The 23859-nt window shown below is 42.0% G+C and overlaps 1 protein-coding gene across 1 annotated transcript in view; it reads right to left on the reverse strand.

Moving 5' to 3' along the window:
- RGS7BP (regulator of G protein signaling 7 binding protein) overlaps window positions 1-23859 on the reverse strand; it is a 123859-nt gene that overhangs the window by 10048 nt on the left and 89952 nt on the right. Inside the window, exons 4-5 of the mRNA XM_001366337.4 lie at window positions 13591-13738; window positions 8884-8954 (exon numbers count right to left, since the gene is read on the reverse strand). Of these exons, the coding sequence (XP_001366374.1) occupies window positions 8884-8954; window positions 13591-13738 (219 nt within the window). The remainder of the gene's footprint in view (window positions 1-8883; window positions 8955-13590; window positions 13739-23859) is intronic.

Here is a 23859-nt window from a genome sequence, read left to right on the forward strand (position 1 = left end):
TGACTCTGAGCATACACAAACCCTTCTCTTCCCCATCCTCTCTATTTTTGTTTCCATTTTAAGTATTGTTTTCCTCTACTATAATGTAAGTTCCTTCAGGGTAGGGACTATCTTTTCTCTTGATTTTGTATTTCCAGCACTTGGCACAATGCCTGGCACATAGAAAGCTCTTAATAAACCAGTCTTGCCTGTCCTGCCTGCCTTATTTGCTTTCCATTAGGGTCATCAGCTCTGGTTTTGAGAGTCTAGAGTAAAACAAAGTATGGAGTTGGCTTGGAAAGCACCCATGCAGCCCATTTTCAGATCTATCCCAGTTGGAAGGAGAGGATTCTGCAGAGGTTATGTTGGTACACTGAATTCATTCATGCCCCTTTCAACGAGTGTGAAATTTGGACTAGTTAAAGATAGAAAATGTGTCAAAAATGATGATAAATGAAGAGATGGTAAGAGAGAATCTAGCTGTCCTTAAGTGGGCAGTCTTGGATGGATTCCATTCTAGGAAACTGAAAGAAATGGTAGATTTGATTGCTAAGTCATTGTCAGAGATCTCTGAAAGCTTGTTGATGATAGGAAAGTTACAAAAGACCTCAAGAGCAAATGCAATCTTGACTCAAAAAAAGTAGGTAAGGGAGTCTGACGATGATAGACCAAGGACCTTGACTCTTCCTGGCAAAATGCTAGAACACATTTTGAAAGGGTTGGTTTGCAGGCCTTCAGAGAAGGTGGTGGTGAACATTAAAGACCACCATTGTTTTGCTGAGATCAGGAAATCAAGTCAAATTAGTCTAATTTCCTTTTCAGAATAACCAGAACAGGGGGCAGCTGGGTAGCTTAGTGGATTGAGAGCCAGGCCTAGAGATGGGAGGTCCTAGGTTCAAATCTGGCCTCAGCCACTTCCCAGCTGTGTGACCCTGGGCAAGTCACTTGACCCCCATTGCCTAGCCCTTACCACTCTTCTGCCTTGGAACCAATACACAGTATTGACTCCAAGACGGAAGGTAAGGGTTTTAATTAAAAAAAAAAAAAAAAGAATAACCAGAACAGGGAGGATTCTGTAGACATAGAATACACAGCAAAACATTGGACAAATTCTCTCATGTTACCATTGTGAAGAAAATAGAGTAAATAAGGAGTTTGATGACAATCAACATTTTCATCAGTAGCTTGGACAAATAAAAGGAATGCTTGTCACATTTGCAGATAACACAACATTGGGAGGAGTGCTAACATGATGAATGACACTCGCTATTCAAACTGATCTTGACAGACTAGAATAATGGACAGAATTTAATATGATTAAATTTAATAGGAATAAATCAATCACACTAGCAAAGGTTGGAAGAAACAACCAGACAGTAAGTCTTGGGGGAAAGATTCTGGGGTTTTAGTGAACTGCAAGCTCAAAACAAGTCGATGGTGTGACATGGAGACCAAAAACATGGTTGTGCATTGCTATCCACCTTCTGGTAGAGGTGAAAGACTCAGTGCAGAATGAGACATTTTCTTTTCTTTCGGTCTTTTTTTTTCTTCTTCTTTCTTTCTTGTTTTGCTTTACTATGCATGATTTAATAAGGGTTTTGTTTTTCCTTCTTTTTTAATTTTGGGGAAGTGGGAGGGAAAGAAGGTGAATTTCTGCTGGTTGGAAAGTAAAAAAAATTAATGATAAAATCAAAGATAACTCCATCCTTGCCTGCATTGAAAGGCATAATGCTCATGATGAATACAATGCCCTTACCACACCACATTTAAAATACTGTTCATTTCTGGGCTCTACTTTTTAGGAAGGACAGAGTCAGATTGGAGAGTATCCAGAGGGCAATCAAGATAGCTAAAGCACTGGAGACTGAGTTGTATTTGTCAAAGTGAGAGTGAGAATGAGTTTAAGTCAAAGACACAGAGGGCATTTAGCCTGGAGAATAGAAAAGCTGAAGGGATATTAAATTCCTTTAAGTCTTTGAAGAGCTGTCACCAGCAAGGTAGCTAGCACAGTAGATAGAATGCCTGGAGACTCCTATTTCTGAGTTCAAATCTGGCCTCAGACACTTACTAGGCTGTGTGACCCTGGGCAAATCATTTAATTCTGTTTACTTACAGTTTTCTCATCTGTAAAATGAACTGGAGAAGGAAATGGCAAAACACTCTCGTATTTTGCCAAGAAAATTCCAACTGGGGTCACAAAGAGTTGGACATGACCAAAAACCAACTAAACAGCAATCACATGAGCAAAAACGACTAAACTTGTTCAACTTGACCCCACAAAGGAGAATGAATTGTAGAGACAAAGAGATTGGCTGAAAAAAAAATTCCTAACATTTAGAGCTGTCCTGAAGGGGAACAAGCTGCTTCCAGATGAGGAAGCCTTCACACCAAGGTTGTATGGCCATTTTTCAGTAATAACTGTAGAGGGAGTTCTTGTTCAGGTGTGGCTTGGACTAGTTCAGCCCTGAGTTCTTCCGCAGCTGTGATGCTGTGACTCTCAATCCTCCCTAGGATGTTTCTTCTATCGATTGGAGGTTCTACTCAGTTCTCAAGCCTGCTCTGTTCTGGACTTACTCTCTTGAAAATGACCCAATTTAATTCCATGCAACTCAATGATTTGGCACCTACTTATATGCTAGACACTGGAATAAGGGCTCTTGACACAAATATAAAAACAAAACGGTCTCTTGAGTGTCAGTAGACAGGAGCCAGCATGGACCTCCCCAACGAGGGCTAGCTCATCTCGTCCTCTTTATCATTCAGTGTCCCACATTAAGTGGCTGTGTAGTGTTAACCTGCCTGGGGAATTCCATGTCACATGATTTACTCTTAAAATAACTGATACCCTTCTGGAAATCTGTAGCCAGTTTTTGAGACCAACTTTGGAAAGAAAAGAGAGGAGAAATAGGAGAACTAGTGCTTGTTTCCTCAAAAGTGATTTATGCCAAAGTCTGATGTTTTTACCACCAATGAGGAAAAGCACACAGTTCAGAAAGCCCAAACTGTTGCCTGCTGTGGGTGCAACTTCTTTCCACCTGTGTTTTCCCACACGTGCCAGCACAGAAATGCTTCTCCCCCATTCCTAGACCCCATTTTTAGATGATTGCAAGAATGTGAGAAACAAAATGCTCCATCCAAATGTTGGCGCCTAGACTGGTGCCATTTGCTAGCATGTTCCTAACAGGAAAATTACTTGTATGTATTTTGTATTGAAATGCTTTCCCATAAAAGTTGTAGCCCTCAACCCTGCTCCAATAATGCTGCTATTGAGGGCAAGGACCGTTTCTTTTTCTTAACTTTATTTCCCCAACATATAGCTCAGAGCATAACACAGAGGAGGCTCTTTGTTAGTCCTCATTGAATTGAATCCAATCAGGTTTTTTTTTTTCTTCATGAATTCTGACCCTGGTTCTTACTAGACTCAGCAAACTGGAGAGGTCATGGGTCAAGGCTGTCCCTATTTGTAGCATGTCAGTTCTCTGGGGTTGAAATTCTTTCATTTTGCTGTTGGATGCCCAGTACTTTATTATAGACACTTTTTTTTAAAGACCACCAAAGAGTAAAGAATAATTTTTCCATTTCCCAAGGTAGATGATGTCTGTCTGTGGTTCACAGTAGGCTATAACAGAATCCCAGGGTCGCACATTTGGATGGAAAGGAGTCTTCCAAGGCCAGCCTTCCCCTTTTACAGATGAAGAAACAGAGTCCAGAAGGTTAAGTGACTCTCTCAGGGTTTGACAGGAGGTAAGTGGCAGGGACCCTATTTGAAGTCCAGGCCTCTGGCTCCTGGTCCAGCTCTCTTCCTCCTGGGTGTACCAGATGACCCAAAGCACACCCATGTGAATCTATGGCCAAAACCCCATGACATTCCATCAATTGCCCAAGAATTTATGGGATCACGAGCCTGCCTTCTAGGCTTGATTTATTTCCACAGACTTGTTCTGTTGAACAATAATGGACACTTAGAGAATGTTCATCCTTCTTTTTTGTCTTCCTCTGACCCTTTGTTAGTCACCTTGAGGGCTCTCTGCAGGCCGTTCTATTTGTAATCCATTAAACACAGCAAGGCGGTTATAATTAAGGAAGCTCCCAAAGGCACTGTCACTGACCCAGAATGTGGGACAAAGGAGGAGGCCCAGTCTGCAGGAAGAGGAACAGCCTGGTCCCAGGCTCAGTCAGTCCTGCCCAGCGAATGGTGGGAGAACAAGGATGATTTCTGCATACTTTCACCTGCAACTTTTTCATTTGGTGGGGGGAGGACGGGGATATTGTGAAGGGAAAGTTTGCAGCATGCTGCAATGGGGAGAGTATTGGATGTCAAGTTAGAGGGTCTGGGGTGGAATCACAGCTCTGCTAGTTATCTGCATGACTTTGAATAAATCACTTGGCTCCTCGGGGACTCAGTTTCTCATCTATAAAACAAGGGGGTTAGGCTAGATGACCTTCAAGGTCCTCTCCAGCTCTAGCACTGTGATCCGTGAATCCAAGGTATTCCCGTCACCAGAATTTCTGGCTTCTGTCTCTTTCCTTGGTGCTTTCTTCTCCACTATGGAAGCAATTCTAAAGGCAACAGGTGATGATCCAAATGGGGGACATAAGGAGAGAGAGTCAGAGAGAGAGACAGAGAGAGACAGAGAGAGCAAGAGAGACAGAGAGACAGAGAAAGAGAGAGAGAGACAGAGACAGAGAGAGACAGAGAGAGATGGATGAATAGATAGACAGATAGGTAGACAGATAGATAGACAGACAGACAGATAGACAGACAGACAGACAGATAGATAAACAGACAGACAGACAGATAGATTAGATAGACAGACAGACACAGACAGACAGACAGACAGATAGATAGATAGATAGACAGATAGATAGATAGATAGATAGATAGATAGATAGATAGATAGATAGATAGATAGACAGATGAATAAATAAATTGCCAGCTAAGTTTTTGGAGTCAGGAAGCCCTGCCCCCAAACACTTAATAGCTGTGTGACCCTGGATCAATTACTCAACCCTCTCAGCCTCAGTTTCTGGAGGGTTTAGTCTTGATGATTTCTAAGGTCCTTCCAGCTCTAAATCTAAGGTCCCATGATCAAATAGTAATAGACAATGATGGGAATTTGGAGCATTTAGGAAAGGTGATTTGGAGATAGAAGTATAACTTTGAGATGGGTAAACTAAACACTAGTAAGAGCTATCTCACATAGTCAAAATACAAGAAGGAAAACACACATTTAAGAATGATGACTTTTCCTTTCCTCTGAGTTCTCTTCTGTTCCCACTTGAGTGAGAGGAACAAAATGAACACAGCAAGTCAGATGTAGTAGAGAAACATTCAGATTCTGCACAAAAGAATCAGGATGTTATTTCTGTCCATTTTCACTTTACCTTTCATCCTCCAGGTGTCCAACTTTTGACCTATTCTATGTAACTCTCAGAACATTCTTTAACCTCGCAGTGGCTAAGGCAGTTCTTTAAGACTCTAGGCTTGTAGGAAAAGAATCTTCTACATTCGTGGAATTCTAAGTTTGGTCTTTATGTTTCCCCTTCATCCTTCACATAGCAACACCAGCCATGCCGGTGATCAAGTGGCCAGAAATGGGTCCAGGGAATATCACAGGCAAAGCCATTCGGGCCCATCCAGTTATGTCTTCACAATGATATTGAGTCTGGTTGGATTCTCTAGTCAGTCAATGAATATTTAAGTACTACTCTGTACTAGGCACAATGTCCCATGCCTTCTCTCTCTGTCAGAAAGGCTTTAAGTTAGTTGGTGTCACCCCCCTCCACCCCATTGCGATGACCTCGCTTCCCTTTCAGCCTAGCTCTTTATCACAGTCTCACTCTACAAGCTATCTAAAGATACACATCTTGGCAGGAACCAAGATGAAAAAGTGCGAGCCAGGACACAGCTGAACTCCCAGCGTTCCCTTCCACACAACTTTAAGCAGTGCCTCAAATCAGATTTTGGAATGGCAAAGATCAGGAGACAGTTTTTCCAGTCTAACACAGTTTAGGAAGTCTGCCGAAGAGGACTGTCATGCTGGTCCTGTCCTGTTGCAGGTCCAGAGCACCGCGGAGGCACCTGCAGAGGTAGACCTCGGAGGCAGCCGCCACAGCAAAGCAACAGCAACAGCGTGGTATGCTTTCAGCCCAGAGATGGGAAGGGGGTTGAACAAATGGCCAGAAAGAGATTACAGGGAGCAGCCAAGTGGCTCAGTGGATAAGAGCCAGCCAGGCCTAAAGACAGGAGGTCCTGGGTTCAAATCTGCCCCCCCGACACTTCCTAGCTAGACGCATCCTGGAAGCTCTCTTCGCAGATGACTGTGCTCTCATGGCCCACCAAGAAAATCATCTCCAAACCATTGTGGACAGGTTCTCCACCGCAACAAAACTGTTTGGCCTGACGATCAGCCTCAGCAAAATAGAGGTGCTGTTCCAGCCCGCACCAGGGAGGCCAACGAACCAGCTATGCATTACAATCGACGGCACCGCACGCAGCTTTCTAACGTCAACACGTTCAAGTACCTGGGCAGCACCATCTCCAACGATGGGTCCTTAGACCTCGAGATTAATGCCAGGATCCAAATGGCCAGCCAGGCACTCAGGTGGCTGCGCTGCAAAGTCCTCCAACACAGCGGTGTAAGCACTGCGACGAAGCTCAAAGTGTACAACGCAGGGTCCTCAGCTCGCTCCTGTACGGTTGTGAGACACGGACACTGTACCGGAAGCACATGAAGCAGTTGGAGCAATTCCACTCTGATCAATCATGAGGATCCGATGGCAGGACCGAATCACCAACCAGGAAGTCCTCGACAGAGCCAACTCCACCAGCATCGAAGTCCTGGTCCTCAGAACCCAGCTACGATGGTCTGGACACGTCATCTGCATGGACCCACAGCGAGTACCAAGACAGGTATTCTATGGTGAACTGTCAGCTGGACTCAGGAAACAAGGCCGACCAAAGGAAAGATTCAAGGATCAGCTAAAGTCCAACTTGAAGTGGGCTGGCATGACACCAAAGCAACTAGAACTCACTGACAGAAGCAGCTGGCGAGCCCACATTAACCATGGCGCCGTCATTACCTTTGAAGATGAGCGACGTCGACGTCTTGCCGCTGTGCGTGAACGCCGACACCAGGCCACAACCGCACCTCCCGTAACAATGGGCGTCCCAGGCCCCGTGTGCCACAAACTGTGTGCCTCAGCCTTTGGACTCCAAAGCCATATGAGGGTACACCGTAGATGATAATGCACAAAGACAATCATCACTCTCGGTCACCGAGAGACTACCACTACTACCAGAACAATGCCTGGCACATAGTAGGTGCTTACTTAGTAGATATTTATTGATAAATTGATTGATTATTTACTTTCTTTTGTACTGCCCTTACTGGCAAAATATAGCTGCACTCATGGAAGGAGCTTTCCAAAGGGAAAACGCTTCAGTTCTATGGTCAGACTCTTCTTACTTTAAAAACATTGCCTCTTTCAATCAAACATTGGGAAGAGTCCAGCCACAGGATATATTAGAGAAAATCAGGCTCCTTAACTCCCCCTCAGGCACTTCATCAGGCAGATGCTTCAGGCCACCTAAGCCCCCATGTATTTTATTTTCTCCCTTACCCCTTCATGCTGCTCAGGCAAAGCTACTCACCACTCCCTTCATCTGTTGTTCTCACTCCCACCTCTTCACCTTCTGTCACACTGCTCCTTCTGCCTGGAATGCTACCCTAGCTCCTGCCTGCCAAATTCAATCCTTTCCCTCCCTAACAATATCACATCCTCCCCTAACTTGCATCATCTCTTAAGATGAAAGAGATAGATATTCTCCCTCCCTCCCTCCCTCTCTCTCTCTCTCTCTCTCTCTCTCTCTCTCTCTCTCTCTCTCCTTCTCTCCCTCTCTCTCTCCCTCTCTCCCTCTCTCCCTCTCTCTCTCTCTCTCTCTCTCTCTTTCTCTCCCTCTCCCCCTCCTATAGAAATTATTTTCTGATTCTGTTCCTATCCAAGTCTGACTGACCCTCTATCATCATGGACATTCCTACCTTCCATAAAGAATGGGATAGCCTGTGCTTTTGCTGTGATCTTCTCCCTAGGCAAATACCATTGAGAACAGATCTACACATCCATTTGAAATTTCCTTGGTCAACATTCCTGAGACCTTTCTACACCTGTAGATGTGAGGACTTGGCTGAACTGCCCTTGTTCTTAAGTAAGGCCATAACTAGCCACAACTTTGATAAATTCAATTGGTGGAAGGGGGAGGCCACTAGTTACAAAGACCCAATAATAGCAGCAAGCTCATGGAGTTCTAAGGATTAGCTAAGAATGCATGGAAATTGCTTTGTAACCCTTGATGTGCTGCAAATGTAGGGTATCTATGGCCATGATGACCCAATTAAGTAGGTGACCTACATTATCTCTTGGGTTCAAGCAGAGTTAAGACTTCTCTGCCAGCTGCCATGTTGACTGTATTCTCTGAGGCTATGGGGTTGAGTCTTGTTTTTTGGGTCTCCTACAGCATCCAACATGATGCTTTGGATAGAAATATCTACCTGTTTGAATACTACCACTCTTTCCTCCTCCTCATTCAAAAGTTCTCCATCTTTTCTGCTAAAGGGAAACCAAATATATGGGAATCACGGATCTTAAGCTGGAAATTACAGATAAGGAAAGTTAGATCTGTGGAAGTTAAGTGACTTACCCATCATCACACAATTACTGAGTGTCAGAAGAGGAATTTGAACCCAGTTCCCCTAACTCCAAAACCTGTGATCTTTCCAAATACCACAATGCCTTCCCTTTAATTCATTTTTATATGGGCATAAAAAATCTTCTCAAAAATGAATTTTCAGGGCGATTTCAATGAAAACACGTATTCTTCCATAGAGAAATGACAAGACTCACCTTGATTTTTCAATGGTAAAGGCATAGTCTCCCTGAGTTTGCTTAAAAGGTTTTTCATTTCTCGCATGTCTCTGCATGAATGACAAACACATCGATGACAAGATTAAGTCAATGTAAGCTGTAAGTACAAATACTTTTATTCATTTCTTTTAAAAACCAGCTAGAGCAAATGTTCTTAAATTTCTGTGCTGTGGACCCCTCTGGTAGTCTGGTGAAGCCTATGAGCCCCTTCTCAGAATAATGCTTTTAAATGCATAAAATAAAGGAAATAAGATAATAAAGGAAATCCATTATATTAAAATATAATTATCCAAGTTTTAGGTAAAGCCAAGCTCCTAGAGCAGATTAAGAAACCTTGAACTAGAGAATGAAGATGTGGGTAACAGCTTTCTTGCTCTAAATTTTATGTCATATCTGGCATTAAACAAATACCTGGTTTCAAATGCAACTTGATTTGGTGAATAGTGGGCTCGACTGCAAGTCAGAAAGACCTGAAGTCAGAGGCTGCTTTGGACTCTTACTAGCTTGTGTCTCTGGGCAAGTCACTTACCTTATTTGGACCAAAGTTTCCTTATTTAAAAAACAAGGGAAATAATAGCAATTCTATTACGGGATTGTTGGGAGGACCGAAAAAGAATGTCCATGTAACGGTGGTGGCTCCAGCCCCGAAGGGGAACTTCATTGGGCTTTCCACAAAGGGAGTAGAGCGGCCAGGGGTTGGGGGTTACTCCATTAACACATGCACTCTGGAAGCTGAGATCCATTTTCCCCTGCATACTGTATATGCTGGTGAGAGAGTCTGCTCCAGACTTCATAGGAGAATTAAAAAAAGAACAACTTTTCTTGCTGGTTTACTGTAGAAAATACTGATTTCTAAAAGTTATCAGGTCTGGTTAACTGGTAATCAGGGGACTTGAAGGGGCCTGTCTTGGTAGTTCCAAGGAGAGGACGGAAGGCAGGAAGAAAATGAAGAGTTATTAAATGTCTACCATGTACCAGGCACTCTACTAAGTGCTCTACACATCTTATCTCATTTGATCCTCTCAAGAACCTGGGGACGTGGGTACTATTATGATTATCCCCATTTTACAACTGAGGAAATGGAGGCAGATAGAGGTGAAGTGACTTATCCAGGGGAACACAGGCTGGGGGACGGTGCCTGAGGCTAGATATGAACTCAAGTCTTCCTGATGCCAGGCTGAATGCTCAATTCACTGTGCCACTAGATGCCAAGCTAAGAGAGCCAGTCCAGCTCAGAGGAAATACTACTATGTCAAATGCTCTGAAAACCTTAATATGGCATAAACATGATCTAAAATGCAGGTTGGTGTAGTGAAGAGTGCTGGGTCTGAGGTTAGGAAGCCTCGAGTTCAAATATGACCTGAGACACTTGCTGTGTGCCCCAAGGCAAGATGCTTATTCTCTGTTCATCTCAGTTCCTTGTTTTATTTTTTTAACCCTTACCTTCTTAGTAAAAACTCTAAGACAGAAGGGCAAGGGCTAGGTAAATGGGGTTAAGTGACTTGCTCAGGGTCACACAGCTAGGCAGTATTTGAGGCCACATTTGAATCCAGGTCCTACCAACTCCAGGTCTAGCTCTCTATCCACTGTGCCATCTAGATGCCCCTCACCTCAGTTTCTTCATCTGTAAAATAGGGATAAAAATAACATCTACCTCCCATGACTGTCAAGGGGATAAAATGAATATTTGTTAAGCACTCTGCAAACCCTAGAACACTATATAAATGTTAGCTATTATTAACTATTTTATCAGTATAAATTATGTATATATATGTATGTATATTTTATAAGTATATTTTAAATTTTATAAATATAAATTATATACATACATATACACAATAAAATATAAATAAAGATGCTGAAGTGTTGTTTTTTTCTTTTCCTATAGAATATCCTAGGCTGTGTTGGTAAGTGAAGACAGAAGAGACTATTAACCCCTAACCTGACTTTTCTCAAGAGCAAAGGCATGATTCTATAAATATCCAGAGCTTCTACTCATATACTCTCATTCAATGTCTACAGAGTCGATATTTAATGTATACAGACTGACTTCTCGGTCAAAAGACCCTCAGAGAAATGAAGCTGGGGAAATGGAAGAATATGAGAATCCCATTCTATTTGTCCTCCCTGTCTTTAATGACTCTCATGAGGAAATTCAAGTTAATTGGGGGTGGAGATCAGAGTAACAACATTATAGAGTCTAGTTTTAATTTTTTTCACTTGTTTTTTTTTCAAATCCAAGCTTTTTTCCCACAATTTGATTTTGTTTATATATCCTCTGAATCTTAATGTTGGCTTCTAAAGCTTCTGAATAGGGAAATCAATCTAGGCAAGAACTTGATTTTGTAGGGAATAGACTATAGAATTCTCTGTTTTTCCAGGGGGGAATCATCCTTGATCATGTCGGTAGAGTACTATCAATTACATCAGACAGCTTCAGTGCCTGAATTGTTCCATTTTCAAGCTTAGACAGTTTTATCAATAGCACATAATTACCACATAAACCACTTTTTCCTATAAACATAGAAATTTAGAAATTAGCTTTGTAATCACATTACAATTTGGAAGTAGAAATGCAAAGAATACAAATATACTTGTGTCTTAACCTTCTAAAAATAATATAAAAATGTTCATTACTTTGTTGCTCATTCAAACCACCTGCAATACTCCCAACACACCTCATTCCCTGGAACTGTCCTACATTCAATCAAGTTGCTTTGTGCCAGCTTTGGGGATTAGAGAACTGGGCTATTTGGGTCAGAAGATCACAGAAGGGAGAGCCGAAAGAGTCTTTAGAGGCCAGCTAGTCCAATTACTTCATTTATAGGTGAGGACACTGAGGTCTAGGAAAGGGAAACAACTCGTCCCAGGTAACAGAGTTCATGTTTAAGATCCAGCTTTTCCCTCTGGGAGCCTCTGCTTGTGTATCAACTGAGAAAATGTTCTGACGTAGGATGGGGGATGCTTGGCATCATGATAAGAGAAAAAAGAACAAAGGAGAATATGAGAAATATGGACTATCTACAAGCACGAAGGTTAAAGGAGAGAAGTCCAAAGGAGTTGTCTGAGGCATGCAGAGAAAGGTTAAATGGCTCGTCCAATGTCCCCCAGGTAATATGGGTTAAAGGTGGAATTGGAACCAAGGTCATTCTGACTGGCACTTGCTCTCTCACCCACGCTAGGCTGTGTGTGTAACCTATCAACATATAAAGTAATCTGTGCCCTTAGGAGGGACAGCTGGCTGGTTCAGTAGAGTGCTGAGCCTAGGGTGAGGAAGATGTTAGTTCAGATCCAGCCTCAAGTGGACGAGTCACTTAAGCTCTGTTTTCTCATCAATAAAATGAGGATACTAATGAGCACATGCCTCCCAGGGTTGTGGTGTGTATCAAATTTTATAAATTCTTAGCACAGAGTAAATGTTATAGAAATTTTAGCTATTTTTATGGTTTCTTTTTACCCAAGTGAAATGAAAATATTGTTTTGTTTTTTAATTAAGATATCGCTTCCTTCCTGGCAACCAAATACGTTCAGAGAAAGAGCCTTTTCTTGAGGCAATGAGGTGGGAAGGTGGATAGACCATTGGGCCTGGAGAGTCAGATTTGACCTCAGACAATGATAAGCCTGGACAAGTTAATTTGCCTGTCTGCCTCATTCTTCTCAACTGTAAAATTGGGTTCTTAATAGCACCTATCTGCTGGGGTTGTTGTTGAGGATCAAATGAGTGAATATTTGTAAAGAGCTTAGCACAGTGCTTGGTACATAGGTAGGTGTTTAGTAAATGCTTCTTCTTTTTTTCTTTTTTAAAAATTATACAAAAAATTATTTTTTTCCAGATATCATGTCAATACAATTTTTCAGTATTTTTTTTTGTATTTTGCCATCCGTGTTCTCTGTCTTCTTCCCAATCCTACCCCATCCCCAAGAAGGCAAGTGATATGACATGTTTCCTTTCTTCTTCCCCTTGTGACTGTCATATGACATGAATAACTGAAATCTGGGTATCAACTAGAAATGGGTTCTTTCTGCCTCCTTTCAGCACCTGCACTCCTCCACAGCAGAGTAGATTAGAGACAATCAGGGGATCTCAGTCCCACCAGAGGAATTCCCTTTATTACTTTTCAAAGGAACATAACATACTTCTACTTCTCTGAGGATTCAGTGATGTGTAGTGGGCAGAGGTGGTCAGGTTTTGGCATTGGTTCTGTCCCTAACATGCTGTCTGATTGTGGGCTAGACACATCACTGCTCTGGATGGATGGTGCATCATTTCAAAAATACAGGAGGGGATGGATCTTTGTGGAGTAGATGATTAAAAAAAAACTCTTATCGTCCATCTTAAAATCAATATTGTGTACTGATTTCAAGGTGGAAGAGTGGTTAAAAGGGCTAGGCAATGGGGGTAAGTGACTTGCCCAGGGTAACACAGTTGGGAAGTGTTTGAGGCCAGATTTGAACCCAGGGCCTTCTGTCTCTAGGCCTGGCTGTCAGTACACTCACCCACCTAGCTGCCTTTAAGTAGATAATCTTTTAAGTAACTCCCAGTTCTACGATGCTATGGCAGGCAGAAGAGGGGTCTGCTTTTTGAAACCTGGGCTAAGATGTCTGGACTTCTTGAGCCCTTCAACACTGTTATCTGGGGGATACATTGCTCTCTAAATGCAGAGCTATCCTTCAAAGAACACTTACTTTTCAGTATTCTCAATATCCGTGGAAACCTGCCAGGAATGGTGCTGAATGTCTACTGCTGAAGACAGAGTATCCTCCAGAATGGGGACTTCGGGACCCTCATCAGTTTTGCATTCCGAGCTCTTGATCACTGCTCCAGGCTCCTTTCCTGAGGGAGGGAAATGTGAAGAATCATAAAGCTGAGTCTCTAAGAGGGACTAAACATTTGGTCGAAGATAACTGTACTTATCAGTAAAAAACCACTTTGTGTGTAAGTAGAACTTTGTGCCCTTGGATTCATCTCTCGGACTCCCTTCCCTATGTCTCCACACTGTGTCCCTGTGTTTTGTAAGTAAGTTTCTGAGACTCAGCCCTTGCTCTCTCTCTCTCTCTCTCTCTCTCTCTCTCTCTCTCTCTCTCTCTCTCTCTCTCTCTTTCTCTTTCTCTCTCTCTCTCTCTCTCTCTCTCTCTCTCTCTCTCTCCTGCTCTGCAGTCCAGATCCTTCTCTTTACTAAGGCTATTACTTTCCTCTGCTAATAAATCTTATAAAAAATAATACTTGGAGTATTGGATATTAAATTTTAATCTTACATTTGTTAGTTTTGGTAAATGTTTATACACACATACACATATATATCTGTATCATAGATATGTATCTATATATCTACACATAAATTTATATGGATGTGCATATATATATATATACATATACATATATATACATACACACACACACATTGTTGTTCATTCTTCATTCTTCTTTTTCTTTTCTTTTTTTTTAAACCCTTACCTTCCATCTTGGAATCAATACTGTGTACTGGTTCTAAGGCAGAAGAGCGGTAAGGGCTAGGCAATGGGGGTTAAGTGACTTGTCCAGGGTCACACAGCTGGGAAGTGTCTAAGGCCTGATTTGAACCCAGGACCTCCTGTCTCTAGGCCTGGCACTCCATTCACTGAGCTACCCAGCTGCCCCCTCATTCTTCATTTTCAAAAGGATCAATGGCATCACAAGGGTGACTTCCTGACTGGCCCATTAATTGGAATTGCTTGAAGTCGGCCGTCTCACTTTCTCTTTCAGAGTTTTCAAAGTAGAGAGGCAAGATAAAAGTCAGCGTGCCTGGCGATGGCCCAGGCTACAGCTGGTGCTCTCGGTGTCTTCAACATCTGACCGAGCTCTGAGCGCTCCACAGCAACTGCTTCAGCCACCTTCTTGGCTGTTGTAACAAACTGTTCTCCTCTGTCCTCCCATTTGGTTGGGAGAAGTCATCCTGTGCTTGGGATGGACATCTCCCTAACTCACCAGTGGGCTGGTGGTTACTTTTCACCTGGTTTAGCCCATCTACCAACATGATTTATCCAAGAGGCAGCTGCTACACATTGTGAATTTCAAAACTACTCAACCCTATTCAGACCATTCTTTAGAAGATAGGTTTTAGCTATTTCCTGATCAATAACAATAGAGATACTTGGAATAACAGAATCAGGTCTTGGAAACTACAATCTCCACCCTACTCAGGGTAAGAAGATTAGGAAGGGCTGCAGCAAAACTCAAGATTTAATTATTTGAGAATATGGCCTTCAACAGACATGTGCAAAAAGGACAGACTGGGCGGTCCTAGGTCAAGTTAGAGCCACCATTGGCACATATGAGACACAGGAAGTGAGGTAGAGGACAGCTCAGGAGTTCTGGGGACTTCCTGTGTGGAGGGAGAGAGGTTGTTGGAGCCTGGTGCTTGGAGTGGAAGAGCCCACAGACTGTTTCTCCATTTTGGTCATGTGAGTGATAGGGACTGATCTCTTTTCTTTGCCTTGGCTATCCAGGGCCTTGGGCCTTTGGCTCAGCCTAAGCAGAGTGGGTATTTAAGCCCTATTTCCTTCTCTCCCTTTTCCCTCTCTCTCCCTCTCCTTCTAATACTTTTCTTCCTCCTGTTTGTAATTAAAACACCATAAAAAGGTTGACTGCTGACTTGAGTTTTCATTTAGGAATTACATAGCTGAATTCCTTGGTGACCTTAAATTAATATATATCAGTCTTTTAAAGTGATTTCCATATCACAACATGATGCAGCTTCTTGGAGCCACTGGCAAAAGCTGAGCAACAGGCAGACCCCTAAAGGGGTAAGGAGCCATGGAAAGGGCTCAGCAAGTCCTCTTAGGGTGTTTGGAGGGGATTAGCATCTCTAGGGTGATGCTATACATACAGACACATATGTATGAGTGTATATACATATACTACACTCAAGCATACATATATAATAAGAACTCAAAGCTCAGTATTGTGTGTGCATTGTGAGAGCCGTGACTTTTTCCTCCATTCCAGGCTCTCTGCATGACCAAGAAAAGTCTCGGGATTTCCTCTCTCACAGTATGTATGTATGTATGTAAAGTACTGGGTCACCCAGCTGGGAAGCCATAAATAGGAAATCAACAATTCATTTCTCCACCTTTTAAACAACTTGTATCAGTATTGATCCTTCAGGAACGATAGTAGGAGAAATGCATCTTCAGAACAGATTGTACCTAGAACTTGATTTGTTCAGTTAGTTTTATCGATGCCTTTCGTTTCTACGTTACATCAGTTTTCGAGATGCCTTCCTCCCTTACCTTGAATCATTCTTTGTAACCAAAGAAATTTAACTAATCAGCAGACACAATGACTATGTCTGACAATGTAAAGTTACATACTTGCAGTCCCCCATATCTCTACCAAGAAGAGGGAAGTGTGATTCATCATCTGCTATTCAGGACCATGAATGATCACTGCGATTATTCCAAATTGCCCTCCTTTTATCACTGCTCTCATTTGCATTTTTGTAGTCTTTGCATAGAGTCATTTTACCTCGTTTTATTATGTTTCACTTTATTTCCCTTCACAGATAGAGCTTTTTACAAATTGAAGATTTGTGGCAACCCTGTGTCAAGCAAGTCTATTGACACAAATTTTCCCAACAGCATGTGCTCATATTGTGTCTCTGTCATATTTTTGTAATTTTTGCAATACTTGAAATCTTTTCATTGTTATTGTAATTGTTTCAGGGCACCACGAACTGTGCCCATAAAAGACAGTGAAATGCTTGGATCAATGTTGTGAGTTGTGACTGCTCCACTAATCAGCAGTTCCATCAGCTCTCTCTCTTTCCTTTGGCCTCCATATTCCCTGAGACACAACCATATGGAAATTAGGCCAATTTATGTCCTATAATGCCTTCTAAGCATTTAAGAGAAAGAGTTAATCAAGGTGTCAAACTTCACTTTTGTCTTATTTTAAGAAATTGCCACCGCCACCAAACTGATCGATCAGCAGCCAGCAACACTGAGGCAAAACCTTCCATCACAACAAAGATTTGACTTGCTGAAGGCTCAGATAATGGTTGCATTTTTTAGCAATAACGTATGGTTCAAACATCTTTCCCTGTTTAAGCAGATCCCTTATATTCATTATTTCTAATAAAATCACGATAGTCATCAGAGTCCTACAAATGACTTATTCAGTCTTTTCTCCAATTAATGTGAACTGTTAGACCTTGTTGCATTTCACTTTTTTCGTCTTTCGATATAATTACTTCCACTCAAAAAAATCTTGCCAGATGGAGTAGATATTTTTTAGTTCTGGAGGAGAAGCAAGAACTTTCTCTCAGAGGCAGCTGAGGTGGAAAGAACTCTGGATTTGGAGTCAGATATAAATTTGAGTCTGAGTGTGTGTGCTTACTAAACTGCATGAGCTTAGATAAGTCACTTAAAGGGTTCAAAGCTCAATTTCCTCCACATCGATAGAATTAGGATGATAATCTTGCATTGCCACTTTCAAAATTCAACTCAATCACCAATTTCTACATGAAGCTATTCCTAATCCCTACTCCAAATTCCTTTCCCCCACAAATCTCACCCACACAAACACCAACATCTTATTAGAATAATCAGCTCATCTGAAAACCAAGGGCAATATATTAGCACCTCAGGTCAATATGATTCTCTTCTTTGTTGCTTTTGTGAGTTGATATTAAAAGGAGTTGGCTTGTTCAGTTCTTTTAGTCAGATCTGCTTCTTTATGTCCCCGTTTGGGGGTTTTCTTTGCAAAGGTACTGGAGTCGTTTGCCATTTCCTTCTCCAGTTCAATTGACAGATTAGGAAACCGAGGCAAATAGAATTAAGTGACTTGCCCAGAGTCACACAGATATGAAGTGATTGAGGTCGAATTTGAACTCAGGAAGAGGAATCTTCTTGACTTCAGGTTTGGTATTCTATCCACTGATACCCCTAGTTGCCTAGAAGAAATTAGATTTTATATATATTTTTAAATATATATATTCAAAGAAATGAAACAATAATCATAGTTGTACTCCAAGTCCGGAGTTAGTAAGGAAAATTCCTCACAGTTGGGCAGTTATTTGGTGCTCAGTCTTCATTTACATTTTACATTTGTTTCTAGCTAATCTCTGCCTTTTTGTGACAAATTCAGGTTACCAGAAACATTTGGTTAAAGAAGAAAGCAGAAAATGTCCCATTACAGTATCTGTTAAGAAGACGCAGTCACAGTGAGGAGTAGAGAGGAGAGAGTACACCTTTTCTTGGAATTCTCCATGGTCCTTGAGGGGATGGGTAAATGGGAGCAGTAGCCTGAGTTCCAGGCTGCAGCAGAGCTTTAGGATTGAGTATCCTCCTTTACCTCTCCCTTCTCTGTCTCTCCCTGGCTGCTCCAGTGCTGCCGATTCTTTCCAGCTCAGCTTTTGAGGCCCCTACTCTTTCCTCTGAAGGCAGACCCATGAAATTTCTCCGGGTTTCTGGGATAATTTCTTGTTTTCGTTCTTGAAGGTGTGAGCAAGTCCTTTACCCAATTGAAACAGACTATCTGTCATGTCAAACTGCAAAGTTTTTGATTCAAGGAAACACGTAGAACTTGTTCATACATGGCTCTCTTTGATTGATTCAAATAAGAAATGTTCTTACAATTGCTTTTAAGTGAAAGTGGGGGTTAATCTAGGAATCCCCATCCTTATACTGTCTCATTCTCACACCCAATATTTTAATCTGTCTTCAGCAAATCTGTTGGAGTCTGCTTGGCCAAGTCCATAGACCCAAATGTTGTGTAGCACTTGGGTGCCTTAGTAAGACTTTCCATTATTCTTTTTGAATCCCTTCTCCAAGGTAAAGAATAAAGCAAATTACTGTACCTCACTTTACCTTTTGGAATAAATTAATTTTAACATGAAAAAATGTTCTTCACTAAAGAGTATTAGGGCAAGTCTATGTGTCAGAATTTGCAAATAAAATAGTTGGAGGGTAAAGGAAAACACCATACTCCTTTTCCAACTGGGAAAAAAATACAATTCTCAGAGACTTTTTGGATTTAGGGTCCCCATGTAAGGCAGCCAGTCCAAGCCCCATCAGAGTGAATATAGTAAGCAATAGGAGACAGAGAGGTGGCTCAGTAGATTGAGAGCGGACTAGAGATGGGAGGTCCTGGGTTCAAATGTGACCTCAGGCATTTCCTAGCTGTGTGACCTTGAGCAAGTCACCTAACCTCCGTTGTGTAGTCCTTAACACTCTTCTGCCCTAGAACCTTAAAAAAAACCATTTAAGTAATACTAATATCTGTAGGCTATGCAAAATTGTCCAATTACAGACCATGTAGTTAAGAAAACAACTAAGTAGAGTTAGGAAATGACAATACATATGTGATTCTGAAACAAACAATAAATGTATAAGAGAAAAAAAACAGGAGCATACAGCAATGCAATACATCAATGAACATATAATTACATGTAAAGCAAACATTGCATGGGTAAGTATTGACATTAAACATGGGGGATAATGTAAGTGTAGGGGGGTCAGTGATGGTGAACCTTTTATAGATGGAGTGCCAGGCCTCCTTCCCCTCCCCCTCACATAGTTTGTACCCCTTTCCCTGACATGCTGGATATGCCCCCTCACCCCCTTACCTCACACAGGGGAGGGAGGAAACACTCCCACTGAGCTTCTAGGATGAGGGATGGGTGAAGTGAGGAATGTCTTCAGTGGGTATAGAGAGGGGAAGGGAAGTGACCCAAGCATTCTGCTCCCCTCCAACTCTGCTGCCTGTGAGCCACCCACCTTTCCCCTGTGCACTCTCTTTGGGCTGCTGGACAGAGGAGTGGGGGTGGGAAAAATGTCTTCAGGTACAGTCAAGAGGGAGAGTGGAGCAGCTCTGCCCTAGTAATGAACTCTGGAGTTGGGGGGTGGGGAGGGAGGGTGGCTGAGTGCCCACAGAGAGTGCTCTACATTCCATCTTTAGCATCTGTGCCATAGGTTCTCCATCACTGATCTAGTCAGTGGTATCAGCCTCTAATAGAAATAGATCTCTGTGTGCTGCATGGTAACTTAGAAAACCACAAAATAACATTACCTATTTTCATTTCTTTTGTTAACTATTTATGATTATATTTTTAATCTGGCTTTCACACAGGGCTATGAATTTGATATGATACCTTTGGAACTTTAAATAATTATCCTACCCTACTTAAAGTGGATAAAAATATGCTATACTCTGATACATTTATCAGAAAAGATTACAAGTTGATTTTCACAAGGTGTGAACATGAATTAGATAATTCTCTAGCTGCAACAGAAAGTCTGTTCAGATTGGCTATGGGCCTTGGTCACACCCTATGGAGCCTAGATAAAACCATCAAGCTAGTTGGAATGGTGGAGTCAAGTGGTTGGCAGAGAAGAGAAGAGACTGTGCCAACTAAACCCCTGAGAAGGAATCTATTAGTGGGGAGGAGCAGAACCCAAGGAACCAGCCTCAGGCTCAGTTTTCTTTCCATTCCCCTTGGCCAGAGGGTCATCTGAAGGATATAGCTTTTACCTTAGCATCTTAGCAATGTCCCTGGAATGACTGATGGCAGACAGAGTCTACATCAGAAGCCAAGAAGAGATAGATTCAATTAGGAAAGAAAATTCAAGGCTCTTCAAAGAGCCTAGCAGAAAAGCTGCACCCTACCTGAGGAAAATAGCTTGAGAACTTCAGCAAAAGGACTTCTGGGAGAAGAGAGTTATCCCTTCATCATATGTCCTCTTTAAGCGAAGCCAAATTTCCCCTGGACTCTGTATGAACTGGTGGGAAAAAGTGTCACAGACTCTGGGGAGGAGTGTATGTACCATCTGTACCAATTATATCACTGTAGTAAATACCCCTTTCCAAAAGCTCATTTAAAGTCTGGTTGACTTATATAAACTGATAATCATGGCAGAAAGCATACTGGCAAGGGCTGGAGAGCCATATAGTACTAGAAAAACAGTTTTCCAATCTATCAAGGTTATCCCCAGAGCCCTGTAGAGCTGTAACGGCCATGTTCTGGGAACCCAGAATATTTACACCCAGATGTGTATATGTATGCATGCATGTGAGGATGGCTAGGTGACACAGTGGATAGTGCCAGGCTTGAAGTCATCTCATCTTCCTGAACGCAAATCTGGCTTTTAGACACTTACTAGCTGTGTGACCCTGGGCAAGTCACTTAACCCTAGTTACCTCAGTTTCCTCATCTATAAAATGAGCTGGAGAAGGAAATGGCAAACCACTCCAGTATCTTTGTCAAGGAAACCCCAGACGGGGTCCTGAAGAGTCAGATACAACTGAAATGAATGAACAATACATGCATGTGTCTGCATGCATGTTGTCTCTCTTGATGATGTAAGATCCTTGAGGGCAGAGAATGCTTCACTGACGCTTTGTTTTCCTTAGTACGGTGCTTTGTACAAGAGCATTGATTAAGTTTTTATTATGTGTCAGACCTTGTGGTAGGTAGTAAGGATGCAAAGACAAAAGTGAAAAAAACCTGCCCTCAAGGAGATTATATGCTAAGGGAGAGAGAGCTTGAACCCATGTAGTAATATAAAATGATTATTGATTGAGCCAGTAAAATAATAAAAGTAAAATCATCCTATAAATTGTGTCATATGTTATTATCTTCATAATTATTATGATTGTATCTCTGATTAGACTACATTGGGTATTACCTAAGAGCAATAAAAATATTTCACACTCTTGGGCTTATGAAGTACTTTCCTGGCAATAACTTTTTGAGCTAGATAGTACAAATATCAGTATCCCTATTTTACAGGCGAGGCTACTGAGCCTCAGAGATACGAAGTGACTTTCTCCGAGTTATACCACTAATAAATGTCATATTCGGACTTTCACATAAGCCATTTGACTCTCTAACTGCTGGGAGGCAGAGTGGTCCAACAGAAGGAGTGTTGGCTTCTGAGTCAGAGGTTCTATTTGGAATTCTGATGTTCCCACATCCTACTTGTATGGCCTTGCACAATTTGCTTAATTGGTCTGGGCTTTGATTTCTCCACTTGTAAAAAGAGAGTATTCAACTCGAAGATTTCTACAAATCCCTTCTGGATCTAAATCAATTATCCTATGATCTCCCCACTATATGTTGCTATCATGCTTTCCGAGCTATGCCAGAGCCACAATGGAAGCCAAGGACAGAGCCATTAAGGATTCCAGGCACTTTTCACAAAGGTATGGAAACACAAAGCATCTCATCCATCAGCCAATTCATAAAAAGCGAGTTGACTGATTAGAATCATTTGACCATACTGTGTTTACTTTATGTACACTTGTGCTTGGCTGTGGAAACCACCCAGGGAATTATTTTCTGATTATGTGGTCTACTGTGGTGCTGAAATTAATTGCACACCTAATTCAGCACAGACCAAGCATTTCATAGTTGTGGAGCACTGACCTCATAAAAGTATTTGCCTCTAGCCTCCAGGCAGAGCACCACAAGGCTGTGTACCAGCCACCCGCAGCTCCTGGGCAGGGGCAGACTTGGGCTTCAGAGACTGAGAGGGGCAATGACAATCTGGGAAATCGGGTGCTGGCTGCGTCAATGGTCAGATCCACTTTCTTCTGAACCTCTAAAAGGCAGGGCCACTCAAGCACTCCAAGGGACACCCTGTGGCATGAGAATATGGATGACAGAGCAGGGAAGCCAATGACAGATGCCATGTCTATCTGAAGTCTGCCATCTTTTAAGGTGTGAGCTTTATAGGTTTTCCCTGGCCTCTCACAAAGTGGCCCAGTCATATAATTGGTCAGAAGACTACCAGTGCACCAAGGTCTAGGTCTGACTCACCCCATGGTACCTTAGGTCTGATATTGGAAGAAAATGAGACATTTGCAGTTAACAAAGGGAGGTTTATGGCCATGGCATAAAAGGGATAAAGCAAATAGAGAGTACCTTCTGTCCCTTCAACCCACTTCCACTGCTCCAACAGGGCAGGATAAAATCACTTGAGTGATCTTAGGACATCCACCAAGAATAAGGGACTAAAAACACATAGGTAGGTCTTTTTAATGCCTTTATGTGAAGGTTAAGCATGAAACAAGTAAGAAGCAAAGTTAGTTCCTCAGTGGAAGCCTTAGCCTCTCTGTCAATTAATTGTTGAGACAATTTCTTGCCTTTTAGGGAAAGAACTCTCTAAGCCATGTGGCAAGGAGTATAAAAGGGGGAATTCTGATAGACAGGATATCACTCTCCACCTGTAGATGGATAGATCCTCAAAGTCTTCTAGAGGATCTCTCATCCTTTGAATGGTTTTAGGGCTGTTGTTGGACAACTCTAATCCAGAGAATGCAAGGAGGTGTCCAAAAGTAATACTAAAGGAAAAAGGAAAATAAATCTAAATGAAAAAGACAGAATAAAGCAAAATAAATAAAAAATGTAATGGCACCCTGGAGGAATGACCACATGTCTAAGGGGAACAAAGATAAGAAATCCTACACTTCGGGTCAGCCAGGTAGCTCAGTTGATTGAGAGTCAAACCTAGAGATTAGAGATCTTGGCTTTAAATTTGGCCTCAGACACACCCCAACTGTGTCACCCTGGGAAAATCACTTAACCCTCATTGCCTAGCCCTTATCACTCTTCTACCCTGGAGCCAATACACAATATTGATTCTAAGTCAGAAGGTAAGAGGTTAAAAAAAAAAGAAATCCTAGCTTTCATTTCTTCACTTTAGAAAAACTAGGTCCAAGGTAGCTAAGCAAGGTAGAGAGGACCTGGTTCAAAATCTAGACACTTCCCAGCTGTGTGACCTTGTGCAAGTCATTTAACCCCATCTGCATAGCCCTTGCCTATTTGTCTTAGAATTCTTACTAAGACAGAAAGTAAGGGTTTCAAAAATAGGTCCTGGATCTCAGTGATCTGGTCCATATAGTGGGTCAGATGCCACATTTTTTTGCAGTTCACATTGGGTCACCTGATAAAAATCCACCACAATGAGCCAGAGAAG

The sequence above is a fragment of the Monodelphis domestica genome, chromosome 3 (assembly GCF_027887165.1).
Source record: "Monodelphis domestica isolate mMonDom1 chromosome 3, mMonDom1.pri, whole genome shotgun sequence".
NCBI lineage: Eukaryota > Metazoa > Chordata > Mammalia > Didelphimorphia > Didelphidae > Monodelphis > Monodelphis domestica.